At 41.9% G+C, this 17,741-nt stretch overlaps 1 protein-coding gene across 3 annotated transcripts in view; it reads left to right on the top strand.

The window, feature by feature from the left end:
* LOC126175651 (histone-lysine N-methyltransferase NSD3) overlaps nucleotides 1-17,741 on the top strand; it is a 107,732-nt gene that overhangs the window by 64,002 nt on the left and 25,989 nt on the right. For all 3 annotated transcript variants that reach the window (XM_049922545.1, XM_049922543.1, XM_049922544.1), the window contains exons 12-16: nucleotides 4,308-4,442; nucleotides 4,521-4,666; nucleotides 6,007-6,158; nucleotides 6,385-6,541; nucleotides 6,884-7,100. In XM_049922545.1, the coding sequence (XP_049778502.1) occupies nucleotides 4,308-4,442; nucleotides 4,521-4,666; nucleotides 6,007-6,158; nucleotides 6,385-6,541; nucleotides 6,884-7,100 (807 nt within the window). The remainder of the gene's footprint in view (nucleotides 1-4,307; nucleotides 4,443-4,520; nucleotides 4,667-6,006; nucleotides 6,159-6,384; nucleotides 6,542-6,883; nucleotides 7,101-17,741) is intronic.

Raw genomic sequence — 17,741 nt, forward strand, 5'->3', positions numbered from 1 at the left:
CACACAATGGAAAGCATTCGGAGAAGGGAAGCTACTAGCTAGAAGGTGCCAGTGCTGCCAATTTTTGACAAATAATTTACAGCAAATATTGAAGTGTGTCAATTTGAACAGCCGCGCACAACAGAAGGTTAAAGATGACCCTCGTTCACCCTTCGCAATCTACCGTCAATGCTCATTTCAGGAATGTTGATGAAATTGTGTGTGCCAATCAAAGACTGACTGTCAGAGAGATTGCATAAGAATGTAACATTTCAGTTGGATCATATAATCGAATCCTGATACAGCAACAGTAAGAAATTATATGTGAAAGCTTAGATTTTCTTTTTCCAATTTGTTTGTTCACACTAATTAACAATGATGTTGGTATTGGTTGACTAAATCAGGTGTCCAATGACATATTGTTATTTAATATGGAAAAAAAAATGTGGTTTCACAGGGGGTATAGTGTATTTTCACTCATGAAAGTGTATTTTTAGCCGAGAAATCTGAGAAAAATTTGGGAATTTTTTTTTCCTTGTTCACATATACACCCTGTGCTAGTGAACTATCATTCTCTCAAAAGTTTTTGGTTAGATCAAAGGGTGAGTCTGGTGGTTTATGAGGAAGACCGCACCCTTAATACTAAGTTTTCCCCAATCCATCTAGCATGCAGCTTCAGTTTCTATCTTAATGGATTTGCATCTTGTGTTTACTGTGACAAATACACCATCTACTTTTCCCATTGGTCTAACTTTTCAATATGCGCGTAGATTTACTCCATAAAACCCACTGATTTAGATTTCAGGATTTAGCCAGATTTGTGTACATAGTATAATCTGATCTCTACTGTTCTCTAGGACTGCTTTGAACTGACTTTTTTGCAAATTGCTTGTCAGTTGAGCACTAGAATTTTTACAGTTCCATTGGAGGGGAGGGGGGGGGTAGGGAGAGGGGGGGGGGCAATCTTATGTTAGTACTTTGGTGGCTCAGGCAATAGTTATTATCAGGATTGGCTGGAGGATCGCCTAAGCTAAAAACCCTTGTGTGCATGCAGCACACAACCTTCTATTTAGCAGGCTCTGATGTTTAGTGCCAATATGGCCCATTTAGTGGGAACCTCTGGGGACCAACTCTCAACCTCCATTAATAAACCCAGATAACGCTAAATTATTTTTTGTTTCCATTTTAATAAAACTTTAATTATCACATAATCATTGTAAAAATTGTATTTATACAGTTGTTTTACATTTTTTATTTCCATAGTTTTTGAAAAATTTCCCATCCTTCTGGAAGGACCTCAGTCGTATATACAAATGCGCTTAATACAATGTCACTAATTTATTATTTTTGTATGGACGAGTATGAAACAAGGTACATTACACTGTCTTGCAGATGTTTTTCTAACATATTTTTTGAAACAGGATCTAGTGGCAAATATGTGACGTAATGTTTCAGTTTATAGTGTCTAAAATCCATTTGTGATTTAAATGCTCATTCTCTTTGCATAGCAACAAGCCAGTTTAATTCCAGAATTGCAGTGACAATTCGACAAAATGCTTTGTGGTCCAATTTACCACCATAAGTGTCATTAGGTGTGCTCGATCACATTGACAAAATGTGTAGTACCGTTTCTTACCCCTGATAGGTACTCTATAGAGTGAAATATTTTGCTCAGCTCTACCAGTTTCACCCATAAACTTGTAGTGGTAAATGACTCTTGGTGGTTGAATTGCTGTCCATATTTTCTGCTGATGTGAATGTCACATTACTGGACAACTTTCATAGCATCGAAGTTTGTTGACTGTGTCACCATGCTGTCACCATTTGATGAAGCCACTAACATATTGGCTGAACTTTCAGACCTGAAGTCTAATGTCACTGTCTCTGTATCTCCCCCCCCCCCCCCTCCCCTTCTGTAGATCACAACCTGTAATAATTCTGTGGGCTCTTATTGTACCTTTGACCTGAATATTTCTTAGATGCAATCCACATAGTAGATGAAATGAAGTAAATAAATACAATCTGCAAGGTAGCTTTTCCAGATGATTGACAAATGCCATGACTGCTCTGTAACCAAGGCCATTGTCAGCATATTTTTGTGGAAATATATATATTTTTCTGGTAATGTACTAGCATCCTGGTATGGTTCAAGCCATGTCAAATATCGTTTACTTGGCCCTCCACACCAGAACTTAATACTGTATCTTATAGGTTTGGCTTGAATAAACAGCTTTTCCCCATGCTGTACAAAATGTTTTATCTTCACATGTGTAATTATGTTACGGCAAAACACAGAAAGGCAGAAAACAATATATTTGATTTTTGTATGCTTAAAACTAATGTACTTCTAGAAGAATGTGCTTGAAGAGGCAGTCATTGAGGTTATATTGGGTATGCAAATACCCATATTACTCTTTACTAGATCAATATGACATTCTGAGAGAATATGTGAATAGCTATTTCTGTAATACATACGTAGAGAAGGAAGTTATATTTACCCATCAACTAGATGGTCAGGCAGATTATCCATTTTCAGCAAGCAAAGTTCTCATACACTCAGAATTATGCTGATTCTACTGTGGGAGCCAAATGTTGTTTTAAACAGCATATACTGTTGTCTTCTGTTGGAAGGTATAATAAAGAAAGTAGTAAAAGAAGTTAAAGGCGCTTCTGCAAAAATCCCCCCTGAAGGACAACAGCTGTATCTTGGTTAATCGACCTCCCTACCCTTTTGTTCTTGCTTTCCAGCATCAAGGGTCACATCAACTTTTCCAACAGGTGAAGCATGTCTCACTGGATCAGTTTCAATTTAAGTAGAAGAAATTTGTTGGTTAAGGGATGGGCATAATGGCCCAAATTGGCCCTGATCCGTTCTCCCCTGTGTATGGCCCCTAGATCTACCGATGATACACAAATAAGTCATGTGGGTGAGAGGTGATAAATCTTGCAGTTCATCCAGAGGAGAGGATAGCAATTTCCTAGTACATGACTCTCAGTAGTTAGCCTAACACACCCGTTCTAAGCAGCTTCCATTGACTCGTCAGCAGTTAATGATTTTCAGCCACTTGGAAACGGCAACAAACTCATCCCATCCCTGAGAACAGCATTCACATCGGGGCAGCCTTGTGGTTCTTAAAATATTTACCTGAACACTAAAGAAGTAACTTTTAATTTGCTTTGTTGATTCTGTTTTAATTTCAGAACATATTAAGGTACAAGGGTTGGAAGTTCTTTTTAATATCTACACTAAAAGATTTTAGAGAGTAGTTTGTGCTTTAGCAGGAGAAAAACCTGGAATAAAATTTTCAGGTTCCTTGAAGGTAACTTCGTCTTGAATTTTGTCAGTATTATCTAGCAGTTTCGTGTAATAATGCCAAAATCTGTGCTAATGTGTGACATGTATCAACAGTGTACACTGCAGTGTAATGGGGAAACTTAAGTGGAACATAATGTTAGAGTTAAAACATTTACAATTATAATATGTGCAAGGCACACCACAACAATTGACTTCATGACAACAGTTTTTATGTAGTGATAGTAAAGAGATTTTTTTAAAGATATTGCTTTTATCAAGGTGATTAATTACTAAAGGTTGAATGAAATGATTAAAGTCCCTGAGATGGTTGTTGCAGAGTTAAACCTTTACAAAACACATTCAACAAAAATTTCTGTGTGAAATTGCCATTATTTTTTTCACATCGCCGTTTCTGTAAATGCTCACTGTAGACAAATTACTTGATCAACTTAAGAGCTGTTGCTGTTTAGGTAATAACAAATGACAAATTTTAAAACAAGAGTAATATCACTTCTTACTAATGCCATTAGCAGCATTAATAATTTGTAAAAATAAATAAGTAAATAAAGGTGAATTTCGTAGGATGAAGTATTTTGAATTGTGGAATTTATTGCTGTAATATTTTCTTCGCTTTTGAGAAAAACACCTTTTGCCACTGTTTCATTGATTTAGCAAAGATGTTATTGTGCCCACTGGCATAAACATAAGCAAAGTGAAGTATTGCAACCATCAAAGAAATTAACTGCTAATAGGTAAAATATAAAATAACAGTCGAACTATACTTTATTAAAAGAAATTATTCACTAGGGGTGATTTGTTGAGATCCATCAATCATATTTGTTCACACTTTTCTTCTTGTTTTTGCTACGTGTGTTATATTTTTGTATAAACAAATGGAAATCACTGGGAAAATACTTAACGTTAGTTTCACAGGCATAAGCCTCCTGCTTTGTGTGTACTGTGTAATCCAATTAAAAGTTGTCTCTGTTTGTCACTCAGTCTTGAAGTCGGTTTATTTGTGTGTGTTTTCCAGGATGATGTACACTCATCTGTAAACAAAACCAAAACAGACACAACCTTTTTCAAAGCACTGGAAGAAGCAAGAGATGCTCTTAAAAGATATGTGGAAATAAAAGAGGCTCGTGATGCTAAAGTCAGACCATCCATTGTGAGTAGCTGTGCTTAGTAAGATTAAGATAATCACTTGTTCCTATCTTACATGCTAACAGATTGTTTTTAATTTTAGAAACCACCATCATATATTCGCATCAAAACCAATAAACCAGTTGGTAATGTGCGGCATATGGAAGGTGATGTATCAAACATGACACCTTGTGATTGTGATCCTAAATCTGAGAATCCATGTGGTCCAGATAGTGATTGTCTTAACAGGTGAGTACTCATGGCTACAGTGGTAGAGCCAAATTTTAATCAAAACATTTGGTACATTCATTGTATAAAAAAGACCTTGATGCTGTTGCTACGCTGGGAGCCTTTCCTTCAGAACAAGTAAGGTAGTGGTGTCTACATTAGTACCCTGTGAATCACTGTAAAGTGTAGGAAGAGGGATATATTTAACTGAAAAATATATTAAGGTTTCATCTTTCTTCATTCATAGCTGACCATAAAAAGTAGGATTACTTGATATGAGCTGCTGTTTGTCTAATTTTAGCTTCACAGTCAGTGATGCCTAGTAAGCTGACGAATGTTCATAGTACCCACTCCATAAGCCATATGTTGGAGTTTCTTAGGTTTTTGTGAGATGCACATCATCTCTTGCAAAGCACATGGAAGTTAAAATTTCTCAACATAGTTGTTACTCAGCCTTCAAGAAATAAACTTGTGATTTTTGCATCCTTTCTTTTGCTAACACTTCATCTCTCATGTTAGTCTCGTCACATATAGATGGCATATAATAGAGCAATAGACCTTATTGGAGCTTTAGTTGAGGAGAGTAAGACAGCTTTGTAGAATATCTCCAAGGTTATTCGGTCAGTACATTGAGCAAGCTGTGAAGGAAACCAGTGAGAAATTTGGAAAGGGATTTAAAATTCAAAGATTAGTGAAATTTTTGATTCTTTGCTGATGACGTAATTCTGTCATAGACTGCAAAGGACTTGGAAGATTAATTGGATGGAATAGATAGTGTCTTAAAAAGAAATTACAAGATGAAAATCACCAAAAGTAAAAGTCCACTGAGTACCGCCTGATAACTGATGAGCTATTCTTTCACTCTGGCCACGGTACTGATGTTCCAGGAACTCAAATGTCTGAATAAGACCTCACACTACCCCACCTGTGGTACACTAGCTTGCCAGACCCTGGAGACCCTGGTGTACTATGGCAGAGCTGTGCTGACAGCACTATCAGTGCTTCTGAATCTCTGAGCTCGGAATCATCGTGACCATTTCACAGCCTGATTACGTGCCAGCAGCCAGTCTGCCGTTGCATTGCCCATAATGCCTTTAATCCAGATGCACATTACTTTTGACCCTCTTTTGGAAGTTGTATATTTTCTTTCTCCAGTATGTGCTCATTTTTTGTTGGGCCATTTGTTGGCAGGCGAAGCCTGTCACTGTTGTAAATTAAATTTATGACTACTTTGGAACTATTATATTTGCATGTGACATGTTACTCGAGGAGAGGTTCTCAGTGTCCATTTCTTGGATTGTGTGATGATATCAGCTGTCAGGAGTTGGAGTATTATACTACAATTTTGTGTTTGTGCATAGGATACTACTCGTTGAGTGTTCACCATTGGTGTGCAGAGCTGGTGATCGTTGTGGCAATCAGTGTTTTGAGAAGAGAGAATACCCTGAACTGCAACCATATCTCACTGAAGATCGTGGTTGGGGCCTCAAAACATTGACAGATCTCAAAAAGGGTCAGTGAAAAGTGTCTTTTGTTTAACATAACATCCATAAGAAATATGACTAGTTCTTAAACTCGTTTCTGCTAACTGATAATGTAATGTGGTTGTAACCTGATTTCCGAGGGATACTTGGGATGATAGTAAAAAAATTTCAAAATATTTCAGAATCCAAATTGTACTGTTTAAGCACAAATTATTTCCTCATAAATTAATGCTCGTGTGTGTTTACCGTTTCCAGGACAGTTTGTTATTGAATATGTCGGTGAAATGATAAATGAGGAAGAATATCGTCGACGAATCCAACGCAAACATGAAGAAAAAGATGAGAACTTTTACTTCCTTATTATAGACAAAGATAGGCTCTTGGATGCTGGACCCAAAGGGAATGTTGCGCGGTTAGTACTATATTCACACAATAACATGTACAATAGATGTAAATATGACCAATTTTTTAAAAGAACTCATTAACTCACATATCATCCTTCCTTTAATAATAATAATAATAATAATAATAATAATAATAATAGTAAAACACACTGCGGAGCCTTCAGCAGTGTACTGTAGAAGTAATGTATTTGCTGACCATATTTGATGTATGAATACAGTAGTCTGTCAACTGACTCGGTGTTAATGGTTTGCCTATTAATGCAATCCATTTCCTTATTTCCCCATACCTCTCACTATCTATTTTGTATTGAATGCAAAAATATTTTATCTGTTAAATATGTGTTTTATAGGTTCATGAATCATTCCTGTCAGCCAAATTGTGAAACTCAAAAATGGACAGTAAATGGCGATACAAGAGTGGGTCTTTTTGCTTTGCAAGATATTCCTGCAAATACGGAATTAACATTTAATTATAATCTGGAGTCAATTGGCACAGACAGGAAACCCTGTATGTGCAGAGCACCAAACTGCAGTGGTTTCATTGGTGTTAAGGCCAATAATAACAAGGTGAGGAAAAAAAACTAAATTATGTCTTTATTGTTCAATAAAGTATTCTATTTTTCCTTTGTTACTAATAACACCATGAAATGATGTGAAATGTCATTTAGTATTTGTAGCTAACAGACTGGTCCTGAGAAAGGGGCCTTAATTGCTGCTGTTTCACAGAGCAGTATGTGCACAAAAAAAAAGTATTGTCACCAAAATGACACTGCCAGTTCAAGTTACGGAAAACATGATTTCCTGTGGAAGTGCTAAAGTACTCTCTCACGTACACATGGTGAGAGGTGGAATGATCATATTGAGATCACTTTTAATCCATTTGAATTCATTCAGGAACATTAATGCTTGTTTCTTTACAGCGCAAAGATCTATTGTCTGACAAATTTCTTTTCATAATTTACAAATACATTATGTGCGACACTATTAATTTTGCAATAGTCGATAGATGCCTACGAAATAAGTGGACAGAACATGTCTTTCAGACCAGTATGCAGTATACTGTTTCGTCCAAGCACATCAAAACTCATTACCTACTTCACGATGTGAGGCAACTTTCTGTGTCACCCAATACGACTGAAACAGTTTCTAAGGTCTACATGCCAACAAAGCAAATGGTAGCCTCATTCAACTGTTGTGCTGTGGGGAAGCAAATAGTCCATAAATGCTTATAATTAAAAAACAGATGAATTAAAGCTGTTCATAGAAGGTTATATTGTCCGTACTTGCACTTATCATTAAATGAGAAGCTGTAATGGTATTGGAAATGCGGAATCAACACAGACACCAGTACTTGCAGGATGGCCATTTTTGCTCCAGAATGGCATGTGCAGGATCTGTGGGATGAGATATTTTCAGTACCACGGCAAGCACAGAGTCAAGAATGCTTACTCAATGACAATATTCTTTATTAATGATTGCTTCCATACAGGAGGTCAAAGATTGATCAAAGAGCCAGCCATAGCTAGCAGGAGCTGTATGGGAGTGCCGAGGTGATGGAGTGCTGCCATGATGTAACAATGGCTGGTGATGTTAACGATGTGGACTCAGCTCAGTAACCTGTTAGCTTATGGCTGAACTAGTTCATTTGTAGGTGGCTGGCAAGGGCATGCAAATGCTCCATGTCAAACTCAAAATATAATCTCAGATTGGCTGGAGTGTTAGGGGATGGCTTCACCTCAATGGTACCAGTTTGAAATTGTGATAGTTTGTAGACCAGCAGCTTCGCCTAGGTGATAATGCTGCTCAATACGGCTATATCAGCTTGACCAAACATTTGACCAATGACACATGGATGAATGACAGCTTGTTCTAAATGAAGAAAAATATTAATTAATGTCGATGAGTACAGAAAAAGATCTTGTAACATTTGAATACAGGATTAGGAATGATGCTTGACACAGTAACATCAGTTAAATATGTAAAGCGATATGAAGTGGAATGAGCATGTAAGGTAGTAGGGAAGACAAGGGGTAGACTTCATTTCATTGGAAGAATTTTGGGACAGCGTAGCTCATCTATAAGAGAAATGGCATATAGAATGCTGGTGCAAACCATTCTCTAGTACTACTAGATTGTTTGGGATTCCCACTAGATCAGATTGAAGAAAGAAATCGAAGTAGGTCAGAGGCATGCTGCTACATTTGTTACTGGTAGGTTCAGTCATTATGGAAGTATCACAGAGATGCTTCGTGAAATCAAATGGGAATCCCAGGTGGAAAGATGATGATCTTTTCATGAGGCACTGTCGAGGAAATTTCAAGAACTGACATTTGAGGCTGACTGCAGAATGATCCTACTTCCCCTGACATACATTTCATGTAAAGACCACAAAGGAATTATGGCTCATATAAAGGCTTGTAGACAGTTGTTTTTCCCATGCTCTGTTTGCATGTGAAACAGGAAAGGAAATGGCTAGTGGTGGTACTCTCCGCCATGGACTGTACGGTGGCTTGCAGTTTATGGAATATTGTCATGGAACTAGTAGAAGTTGGAAGTCAAAGTCCTAGTACAAGTGTTGCTAATGGGTGGAAGGAAAGCATTTATATTCGCACCAGCTGGGGGTGTTGTGACAAGAGTCTGCTTCCAGTCGTGTAGTTGCCCAAAGAAGCTCAGCATTGTGCTAAAACATGTAGTAATCCAGTCCACTGCTACTGTGGAGTACTACATTCCAGAATGCTATGCCTGAATTTTGTACGAGGCTAGCCTGCATACCCCTTTGGTAATTGTGATGGCTTATGAGATTCTGACACCACAGTATCTATACGCTCCAGGACAGACAGGAAATCAGAGATAAACCTGGAAATTTTTTCATACAGGAAAACCCGGAAATTTTTTAGAATTCTGAGCATTTTTCATTATTTTAGTTTTCAGTTAAATTTTTGTAGTTTTGACTGATAAGAACTGATATCTAACAAAAAAATTTACTGTAGTGTGCTACTGCAGCCTAATACTGCAGCAATAAAACAAAACAAGAGACCAAAAAAAAACTTTAGTTGCAAAGAGAATGCACCATTTGCAGCAACTAAACAAAAGTGTACACACAAGTATCTGCCGATAGCAAACTATGTTAAAAGGTTTAAAACAAAGTCTGTTTACATTTATAATAGGTCGCAGGGAAACACTGCAAATGGTGGTTTGAGAAGTGTAGTGGTGGTGTGAGAAACAGTCAAAGTAAATATTCTTTTAGGTAAGATGAATTGTGTTAAGTGTGAGAATGTACAACAAATTTCTCAAATCACGAAGCATTTGAATCTTGTTCTAAACTGAACACTTTAAGGACCAGCCATTTAAAAAAATTTTGGGCCCAGAAGACCAGCCATTTATGCCATTATTTAAAAGTTGCTGGCACATTTGTGTCTGCTGTACCTTAAAGGATATTACGCGATAAAAGAGGTCAAGCTTCAAGGTTAGTTTTCATATTTATTGTAGTTCTTTCATAGGTTACAAATTATGCGATAATGATGGCGTGAAGTATAATTATACTTTTAGAACTGTGCCAGGTGAATTCTTGAGCAGTTTCACACATAATTGGGTTTTCTGTGGATAAGTTGAAGTGAAGTGCTTGACAGAACATTTATTCAGCTAGGTAACCCACTAAATGTTCGATGTATGGCAGTGAAATTTATAATTGTGCTTGTCAGAAATATTCAGCTTCTACAGTTTAAGCTGTGCTATTAGGATCCTGCCTAACCACACCCACTGAAAAAACAGATAGAAATTTTTGACAACCAACGTTACATGTGAAAGGTTAGCTTTTCTTGTAGCTATACTGTATGTATAGTAATTTAAACCATTAACTTCTCTTGTTCGTGTGTTCATGCTACTCAACAGCGATGTTGGTAGTGGCTGACTACATCACATGTCCTATGCTCTAAATATCTGCTGCCATTGGCTGGCAAATCATGTGGCATGAGCTGTGACTGGCTGATAAAAATGGATTGAAATCTCGATTTCAGTGCTTCAGAGGTTACCGTGCTGTATTTGATGGAATTCATGTTTATATTTCCCTAATACAAAGATATGCAGTGTACATGTTGCCATGCATAAAAGATCTTTCCAAAATGCCCCCTCTCCCCTAAAGTGGTGAGAAGCTCTATGCCGCTGTATAAAATCATTATCACTCAAGGATTTTTAAGTTTTATAGCACCAAGAGAAAGTATATTGTCACTCAACATGGAAAAAAATGTACTTTCACCCTGGTTATAGTGAATTTTCACCATAGAAAAAGTGTTTTTTCACCTGGGGAAAGAAGTGTATTTTTAACTGGGAAAATACAGGATTTTGTTTTCTTGACCATGTATATACCCTGCACAACAACATTTCATCCCCCTTTTGGAGAATGTCAGGCATGTTGCTGAACATGTGAGCTACTAAAATAACATGGTATTGTTACATGGTCTGGGACACCAGTTCTGCACTGACGCGCCCATTCAGTGCAGCTATGAACTTTCAAAGAGGAACAAGCTTAGTGGTATCAGTTGTATTATTCAGGTTTTTTATTGTCTTCCGTGCCACCCTGTCCCTCCCCTGCCCTCCCTCCTTTCAGTTAAAAAGGATTGTCAGGTAGATGCAGCAGAGGACACATTAGATTGAGGGTCGTAGCCTCTTGTCGCAGGAAGCCGAAAAGTCTGTCTCGAGATGTCACACAGAGTCCCATTGAACAATACCCCATTGTTTGGTAATTTAGATAGTTCTGTTCCCCTTGAGCTTCCTTGCTCACAAAAGACAGTGATCACTAGGATCGAGTCATACAATAAACACAGCCAGTGAGGACCTACTGTATGAAAATAAGTGGGTAGGCTGTAAGGATATGTAGTTTGCATCCTCCCACATCTGTTCCACGAGAAATACCCCCGTGCGGGCCTGGGGGTTAGAATAGGCCCGAGGTATTCCCGCCTGTTCTAAGGGGTGACTAAAAGGAGTCTCACACCTTTTGGCCTTTGTGTGACTGTCCCCTGTAGGGTTTGACCTCCATATTTCAAAATTTTCCCGAAGAGCGAGCCAATTGGAGAAGGGTGCCTTACATGGCGCATAAGAGTCCATCGTGCATTGAGATCTTTAGCCCACTTTCTCGTCGTGGCATTGCAGTCCCGCTTATCCGCAATCTCTTGGGTGAGGACACCTTCCTGGGTGCATTTTCCTCCACCCACTATGCAATGTCGTTTTCTGCACCGACAATGACCATGGAATGCTTTGCACCTCATATCCAGTATGGTAGCGAGACCGTTGTGGTGGGGCCGCCATATACCCTGTTGATTGTAGCCCCTAACTACACAGGGATCGCTCTGCTGATGCCTGCGCTGTTAACTCCCCATGTATGCCAAGGAGTAGATGTCCGTCACCCTGGGGCATCGGGATGCCCGGCAATGGCCGTCCTGCCAGGTGGCCTTTGCTGTGACTGGGTGGCACCCGTGGGAAGGGCCCCTGGTCGGAGTGGATGGAATCAGGGTGGATGACGCGCAATGAAGTGTACCTTGTCATCACTTGTTGGTGATCCAATGCAAGGCAGTATGATCCTGATGGGGACTCCTTTGTCTCACTGAAGCATCAGTTTTTTGTAGAGCATTCAGAGGACAAGTTTGGGGAGGTGGAGGGCTTGTCCAAAATGCGGTCAGGGTCAGTCTTGATAAAACGGCATCCTCTGCCCAGTCATGAGCATTACTTGCTTCTGATAAGCTGGGGGATGTTTCCATTACCATCACGCCTCATAAGAGCTTAAATATGGTCCAGAGTATTATATTCCACAGGGACCTTCTTTTGCAGTCTGACAATGAGCTGCACACCAACTTAGAATGACGAGGAGTTCCTTTCATCTGGCGTGGCCTTTGGGGTCCGAGGGATAATCAGGTTGCCAATGTTGCCTTCATCTTGGCCTCCAAGGCTGACACATTACCCGAGAAGGTCAAGGTGATGTCTACCGCTGTGATGTCAAGCCATATAGCCCTCCCCCAATGCAGTGCTTTAAGTGCTCGATGTTTGGCCAAATGGCTTCCCGCTGTACTAACAGCATCACATGTTGATATTGCGGATGTCCATCCCATCCCAATACTCCATGTGCCCCACCTCCCATCTGTGTCAACTGCGGAGAGCATCATTCCCCATACTCACCAGGCTGCAGGATTTTACAGTGGGAAAGGAAAATCACGGGATACAAGACCCTGGACTGACTGACCTACACTGAGGCTAAGAGAAAATTAGAGCACCTACATCCTGTGGCTATGACCTCCCTTTATGCCGCTGCTACGAGAACAGTTGTAGCCCCATCAGTTTCATGGGTTCCAGTCGGCTGTGAGCTGGAAGACTACACTTGCCCCCTTGATGACGGGGGGCACTTCCCTCCCTGTTGTTGCTCCTACAACCTACCTCGGGAGCACTGCCCCCCCCCCCCCCCCAAACCATTGGAGACACTAGTCCCCACTTCTCAGCCAGAGAAGCGTATGTTTTCTTCAGCCCCTTTCACTAGGAAGGGGCCCCTCCCTTCCCAGGTGTCTGCTAGTGGAAAAGATGACACCCGCCATTGGCTGAAGTGTCCAAAATCAGCTGGTCGTAGGGCTAAACGATCATCTTCCGCCCTTGGAACGGAATCAGTGAAGCTCTCTAAGCCAGAGAAACCCAAGGGTCAGCAAGAGAAATCCAGAAAGAAGACCCCGAAAACCATGGGAATTGCAGTGGCACCCACACTGCTGCTGTCTACAAGCTCTCTGCCTGAAGATGAGGTGAAGATTCTGGTGTCTGCTGAGGACCTAGATCTTGCCAGACCCTGAGACACAATGGATAATGTTCAGGAAATATGTCAGTGGCAGCAGGTGGCCCTGAAGTGTAGACTGCCTCATTGAGGTTTCATAACATCCCCGTCTCACAATCACTTCTTCCTCCAGTGGAATTGTTTCGTTTTTTTCCACCACCTGGCTGAGCTACGTCAACTGTTAAGCATTACACCTGCTTTCTGCATGGCCCTCCAGGAAACCTGGTTTCTGGCAATGTGGTCCCCTGCCCTTCACAGCTACAGGGGATATTACAGGAACTGTGGCGAATATAATAGTGTGTCAGGTGGAGTTTGCGTGTATGTCCTGAACTCGATATGTAGGAACCTGGGCCCCTTCAAACCCCTCTTGAAGCTGTGGCTGTCAGGATATGGACGACGCAGGAAATAACTGTCTGCAATGTATATTTCCCTTCAGATGGTGCAGTACCCCTGAACGCATTGGCTGCAGTGATTGATCAACTCCCTAAACGTTTCCTCTTTTGGGAGATTTTAACACCCATAACCCCTTGTGGTGTAGCACCACGCTTACTGGCCGTGGCAGAGGTGTCAAAAATTTACTGTCCCAACTTGACCTCTACCTCTTAAATACTGGGGCTGCCACACATTTCAGTGTGGCTCATGGTAGTTACTTGGCCATTGATTTATCAATTTGCAGCCGAGGACTTCTCCAATCTATCCACTGGGCAGCACATAACAACCTGTGTGGTAGTGACCACTTCCCCATCTTCCTGTCACTCCCCCGGTGTCATGCCCACAGACACCTACCCAGATGGGCTTTAAACAAGGCAGACTGGGTAGCCTTCACATCAGCTGTCACCGTTGAATCTCCCCCACATGGTGCCATCGATATTGTGATTGAGCAGGTCACTAAAACAATCGTTTCTGTGGCAGAATATGCGGTCCCTCATTCTTTAGGGTGCCCCCGGCGAAAGACAGTCCCTTGGTGGTCAAAGGACGTCAATGAAGCAATTAAAGAGCGTCGGCAAGCTCTACAGTGACATAAGTGGCACCCTTCCATAGAGCACCTAATAGCCTTTAAGCGGCACCGTGCTCACGTCCACCTGCTCATAAAATGACAGAAACAGGAGTTTTGGGAGAGGTATGTGTCGACCATTGGGTGCCATACTTCACCTTCCCAAGTCCGGACGAAGATCAGATGTCCTTTTGGGTACCAGACCCCAACAGGTGTCTGTGGCATTAACATCAGCGGCGTGCTATCTACTTACACAGATGAGATTGCTGAGCACTATGCTCAAGCCTCTGCATCAGAGAACTACCCCCATCCTTTCACACCCTCAAACGGATGGAAAGGCAAGTCCTGTTGTTCACTACACGCCACAGTGAACCATATAACGCGTCCTTTACAGAGTGGGAGCTCCTCAGCGCCCTTGCACATTGCCCCGATACAGCTCCTTGACCGGATCGGATCTGCAGTCAGATTTTTCAAGATCTCTCATCTGACTACAAGCAACATCTCCTTGTCATCTACAACCGGATCTGGTGTGATGGCGTCTTTCCATCGCAATGGTGGGAGGGCACTATCATTCCAGTACTGAAACCTGGTAAAAATCTGCTTGATGTGGATAGCTATCGGCCCATCAGCCTCACCAACATTCTCTGTAAGCTGCTGGAACCTATGGTGTGTCGGCATTTGGGTTGGGTCCTGGAGTCATGTGGCGTACGGGCTCCATGTCGGGATGGCTTCCAACAGTGTCGCTCTACCGCTGATAATCTTGTGTCCCTCAAGCCTGCCATCCAAACAGCCTTTTCCAGACACAAACATGTGGTTACCGTCTTTTTTGACTTGCGTAAAGTGTAAGACACGAACTTTCAACATGATATCCCTGCTATATTGTATGAGTGGGGCCTCCGGGACCCGCTCTCAATTTTTATCCAAAACTTCCTGTCACTCCGTACGTCCCGTGTCCAAGTTGGTGCCTCCCATAGTTCCCACGTATTCAGGAGAATGGTGTTCCGCAGGGCTCCGCATTAATTGTTTCTCTATTGTTAGTGGCCATTAATGGCCTAGCAGCAGCTGTAGGGCCGTTGGTCCCCCTTCTCTGTATGCGGATGACTTCTGCATTTCATATTGCTCCTCCAGTATTGGTGTTGCTGAGTGGCAAGGTGCAGTCATGGGCTCTAGCTTATGGCTTCCAGTTTTCAGCCACGAAGTCGTATGTCGTGCACTTCTGTTGACATCATGCTGTTCATCCAGAATCAGAATGTTATCTTAATGACGATCCACTCACTGTAATGGAGATGTATCGATTCTTAGGATTGTGTTCTGGCACCATATTGACTTGGCTACCTCACCTTTGTTAGCTTAAGTAGATGTGTTGGCAGCACCTCAATGCCCTCCCATGCCTGAGCAACACCATCTGGGGTGCAGGTCACTCTATGCTGCTGCAGCTCTACAGAGCCCTTGTTCAGTCCCGCCTTGACTATGGGAGTCTGGTTTATGGTGCCCTCAGCGTTGCATGTACTCGACCCAGTGCACCGCTATGGCATTCACCTAGCAATGGGAACTTATAGAACGAGTCCAGTGACCAGTGCCTTGGTGGAGGCCAGAGTTCCTCCATTTCGGATGCGATGTGCATAACTGCTCACCATTTGTGTTGCACACATTTCTAGTTATCTTGAGAATCCGAATTACCGTTTCCTTTTCCCACCCGCAGCAGTTCATCTCCCGCATCGACAGGCCAGGTTAGGCTCAAGATTGTGGTTTGCGTGCAATCCCTTCTCTCCGAACTGGAGTCCTTCCCTCTACCACCTCTATTCGAAGTCCATTCACGTACACCTCCATGGTGTACATCTCGGCCACAGCTTCATCTGGACTTTCTGCATAGCCCTAAGGACTCTGTTAACCCCGCCACTCTCCACTGTCACTTCCTCTCGATTCTTGATGTGTTCTGGGGCTCTGAAGTTGTTTACACCGATAGCTTGATGGCTGATGGTAATGTTGGCTTTGCCTATGCCCACAACAGCCATATTGAATAACATTCCTTGCCCGCTGGCTGCAGTGTATTCATTGCAGAGCAATGCACTTCAGTACATCCGTTCCTGTTCTGGTGAGTCGTTTCTTCTCTGTTCTTACTCCATGAGCAGCTTACAAGCTATCGACCAGTGCTACCATTGCATCCTTTGGTAGTGAACATGAAGGAGTCCATATCTGCCCTGGAATGGTCCAGTCGTTCAGTGGCGTTTGTGTGGACCCCAGGACATGTCAGAATCCAAGGCAATGAACTTGCTGACAGGCCGGCCAATCAGGCTACCCGGAAACCGCTCCTGGAGATGGGCATCTCTGAAACTGGCATGCATTCTGTCTTATGCCGCCAGGGTTTTCGGCTCTGGGAGACGGTGTGTCATAACAGTATGCACAACAAACTGCATGTCATTAAGGAGACTGCGAATGTGTGGAAGTCTTCCTGCAGGCTTGTCGCTGATAATCAGTTGTCCTTTGTCGGCTCTGCATTGGCCATACGTGGCTCACACATGGTTACCTCCTCCGTCACGAGGACCCACCTCAGTGTCGCTGTGGCTCCCAAATGACGGTCATCCACCTCTTGCTGGATTGCCCACTTTTAGGTGCTCTGTGGTGGACTTTCATCTTTTCAACTTTCCAACAATGCCTCAACAGCAGCTTTAGTTTTACGTTTTATTTGTGAGTGTGGGTTTTATCATTTGATCTGAGTTTTAGTGTGTGTCCTTTGCCCCTCTGTGTCCTCCACCCTAGGACTTTTAGGATATAGGTTTTAATGTTTTGCAGAGTTGCTGTCTTCTCCTTTTTTATTCTCATGGTCAGCCAGCCATGGTAATCTGCTTTCTTGTTTTTAATCTCCTCTCTCTGTTTCTTGCGTGTGTCTGTGGTTTTCTTGTCCTGTTTTGTCCATTGTAGTGTTTGTTGTCCTTCTGTTGTTCTTCCTGTCTCTTGCTATTGCGCCATATGTCTTCTTTGTTTTCTTCTTTCCCTTGGGTAAGTGTTCTACTGGGAACAAGGGACCGATGACTTCGCAGTTTGATCCCTTTCCCCCCCTTTTAAACCAACCAATCCACAAGAAATAGTCATATCTCACATGTCCCCATGAGAATTTTGACCACCTGGCAGGGAAATATCATACCTGCTCCCTCCACATTGGTGCAGCTCTTCTGCTGTCATCTTAATAACAGAGCACAGATCACTGCTTTCTTTCTGCCCCACCCTGGAAGGAACATGAGCAAAAATCACTGCCCACCAAAACCATTCAACTACATCTCTCTCTCTCTCTCTCTCTCTCTCTCTCTCTCTCTCTCTCTCTCTCTCCAGTGCTACACTACATGCCAGCTGTAGGTTACTTTCTTTTCTAGTGTTTCATATAAATGTAAAACATGCATAATTACACTGA

Source organism: Schistocerca cancellata, chromosome 3 (assembly GCF_023864275.1).
Source record: "Schistocerca cancellata isolate TAMUIC-IGC-003103 chromosome 3, iqSchCanc2.1, whole genome shotgun sequence".
In the NCBI taxonomy this organism is placed as follows: Eukaryota; Metazoa; Arthropoda; class Insecta; order Orthoptera; family Acrididae; genus Schistocerca; species Schistocerca cancellata.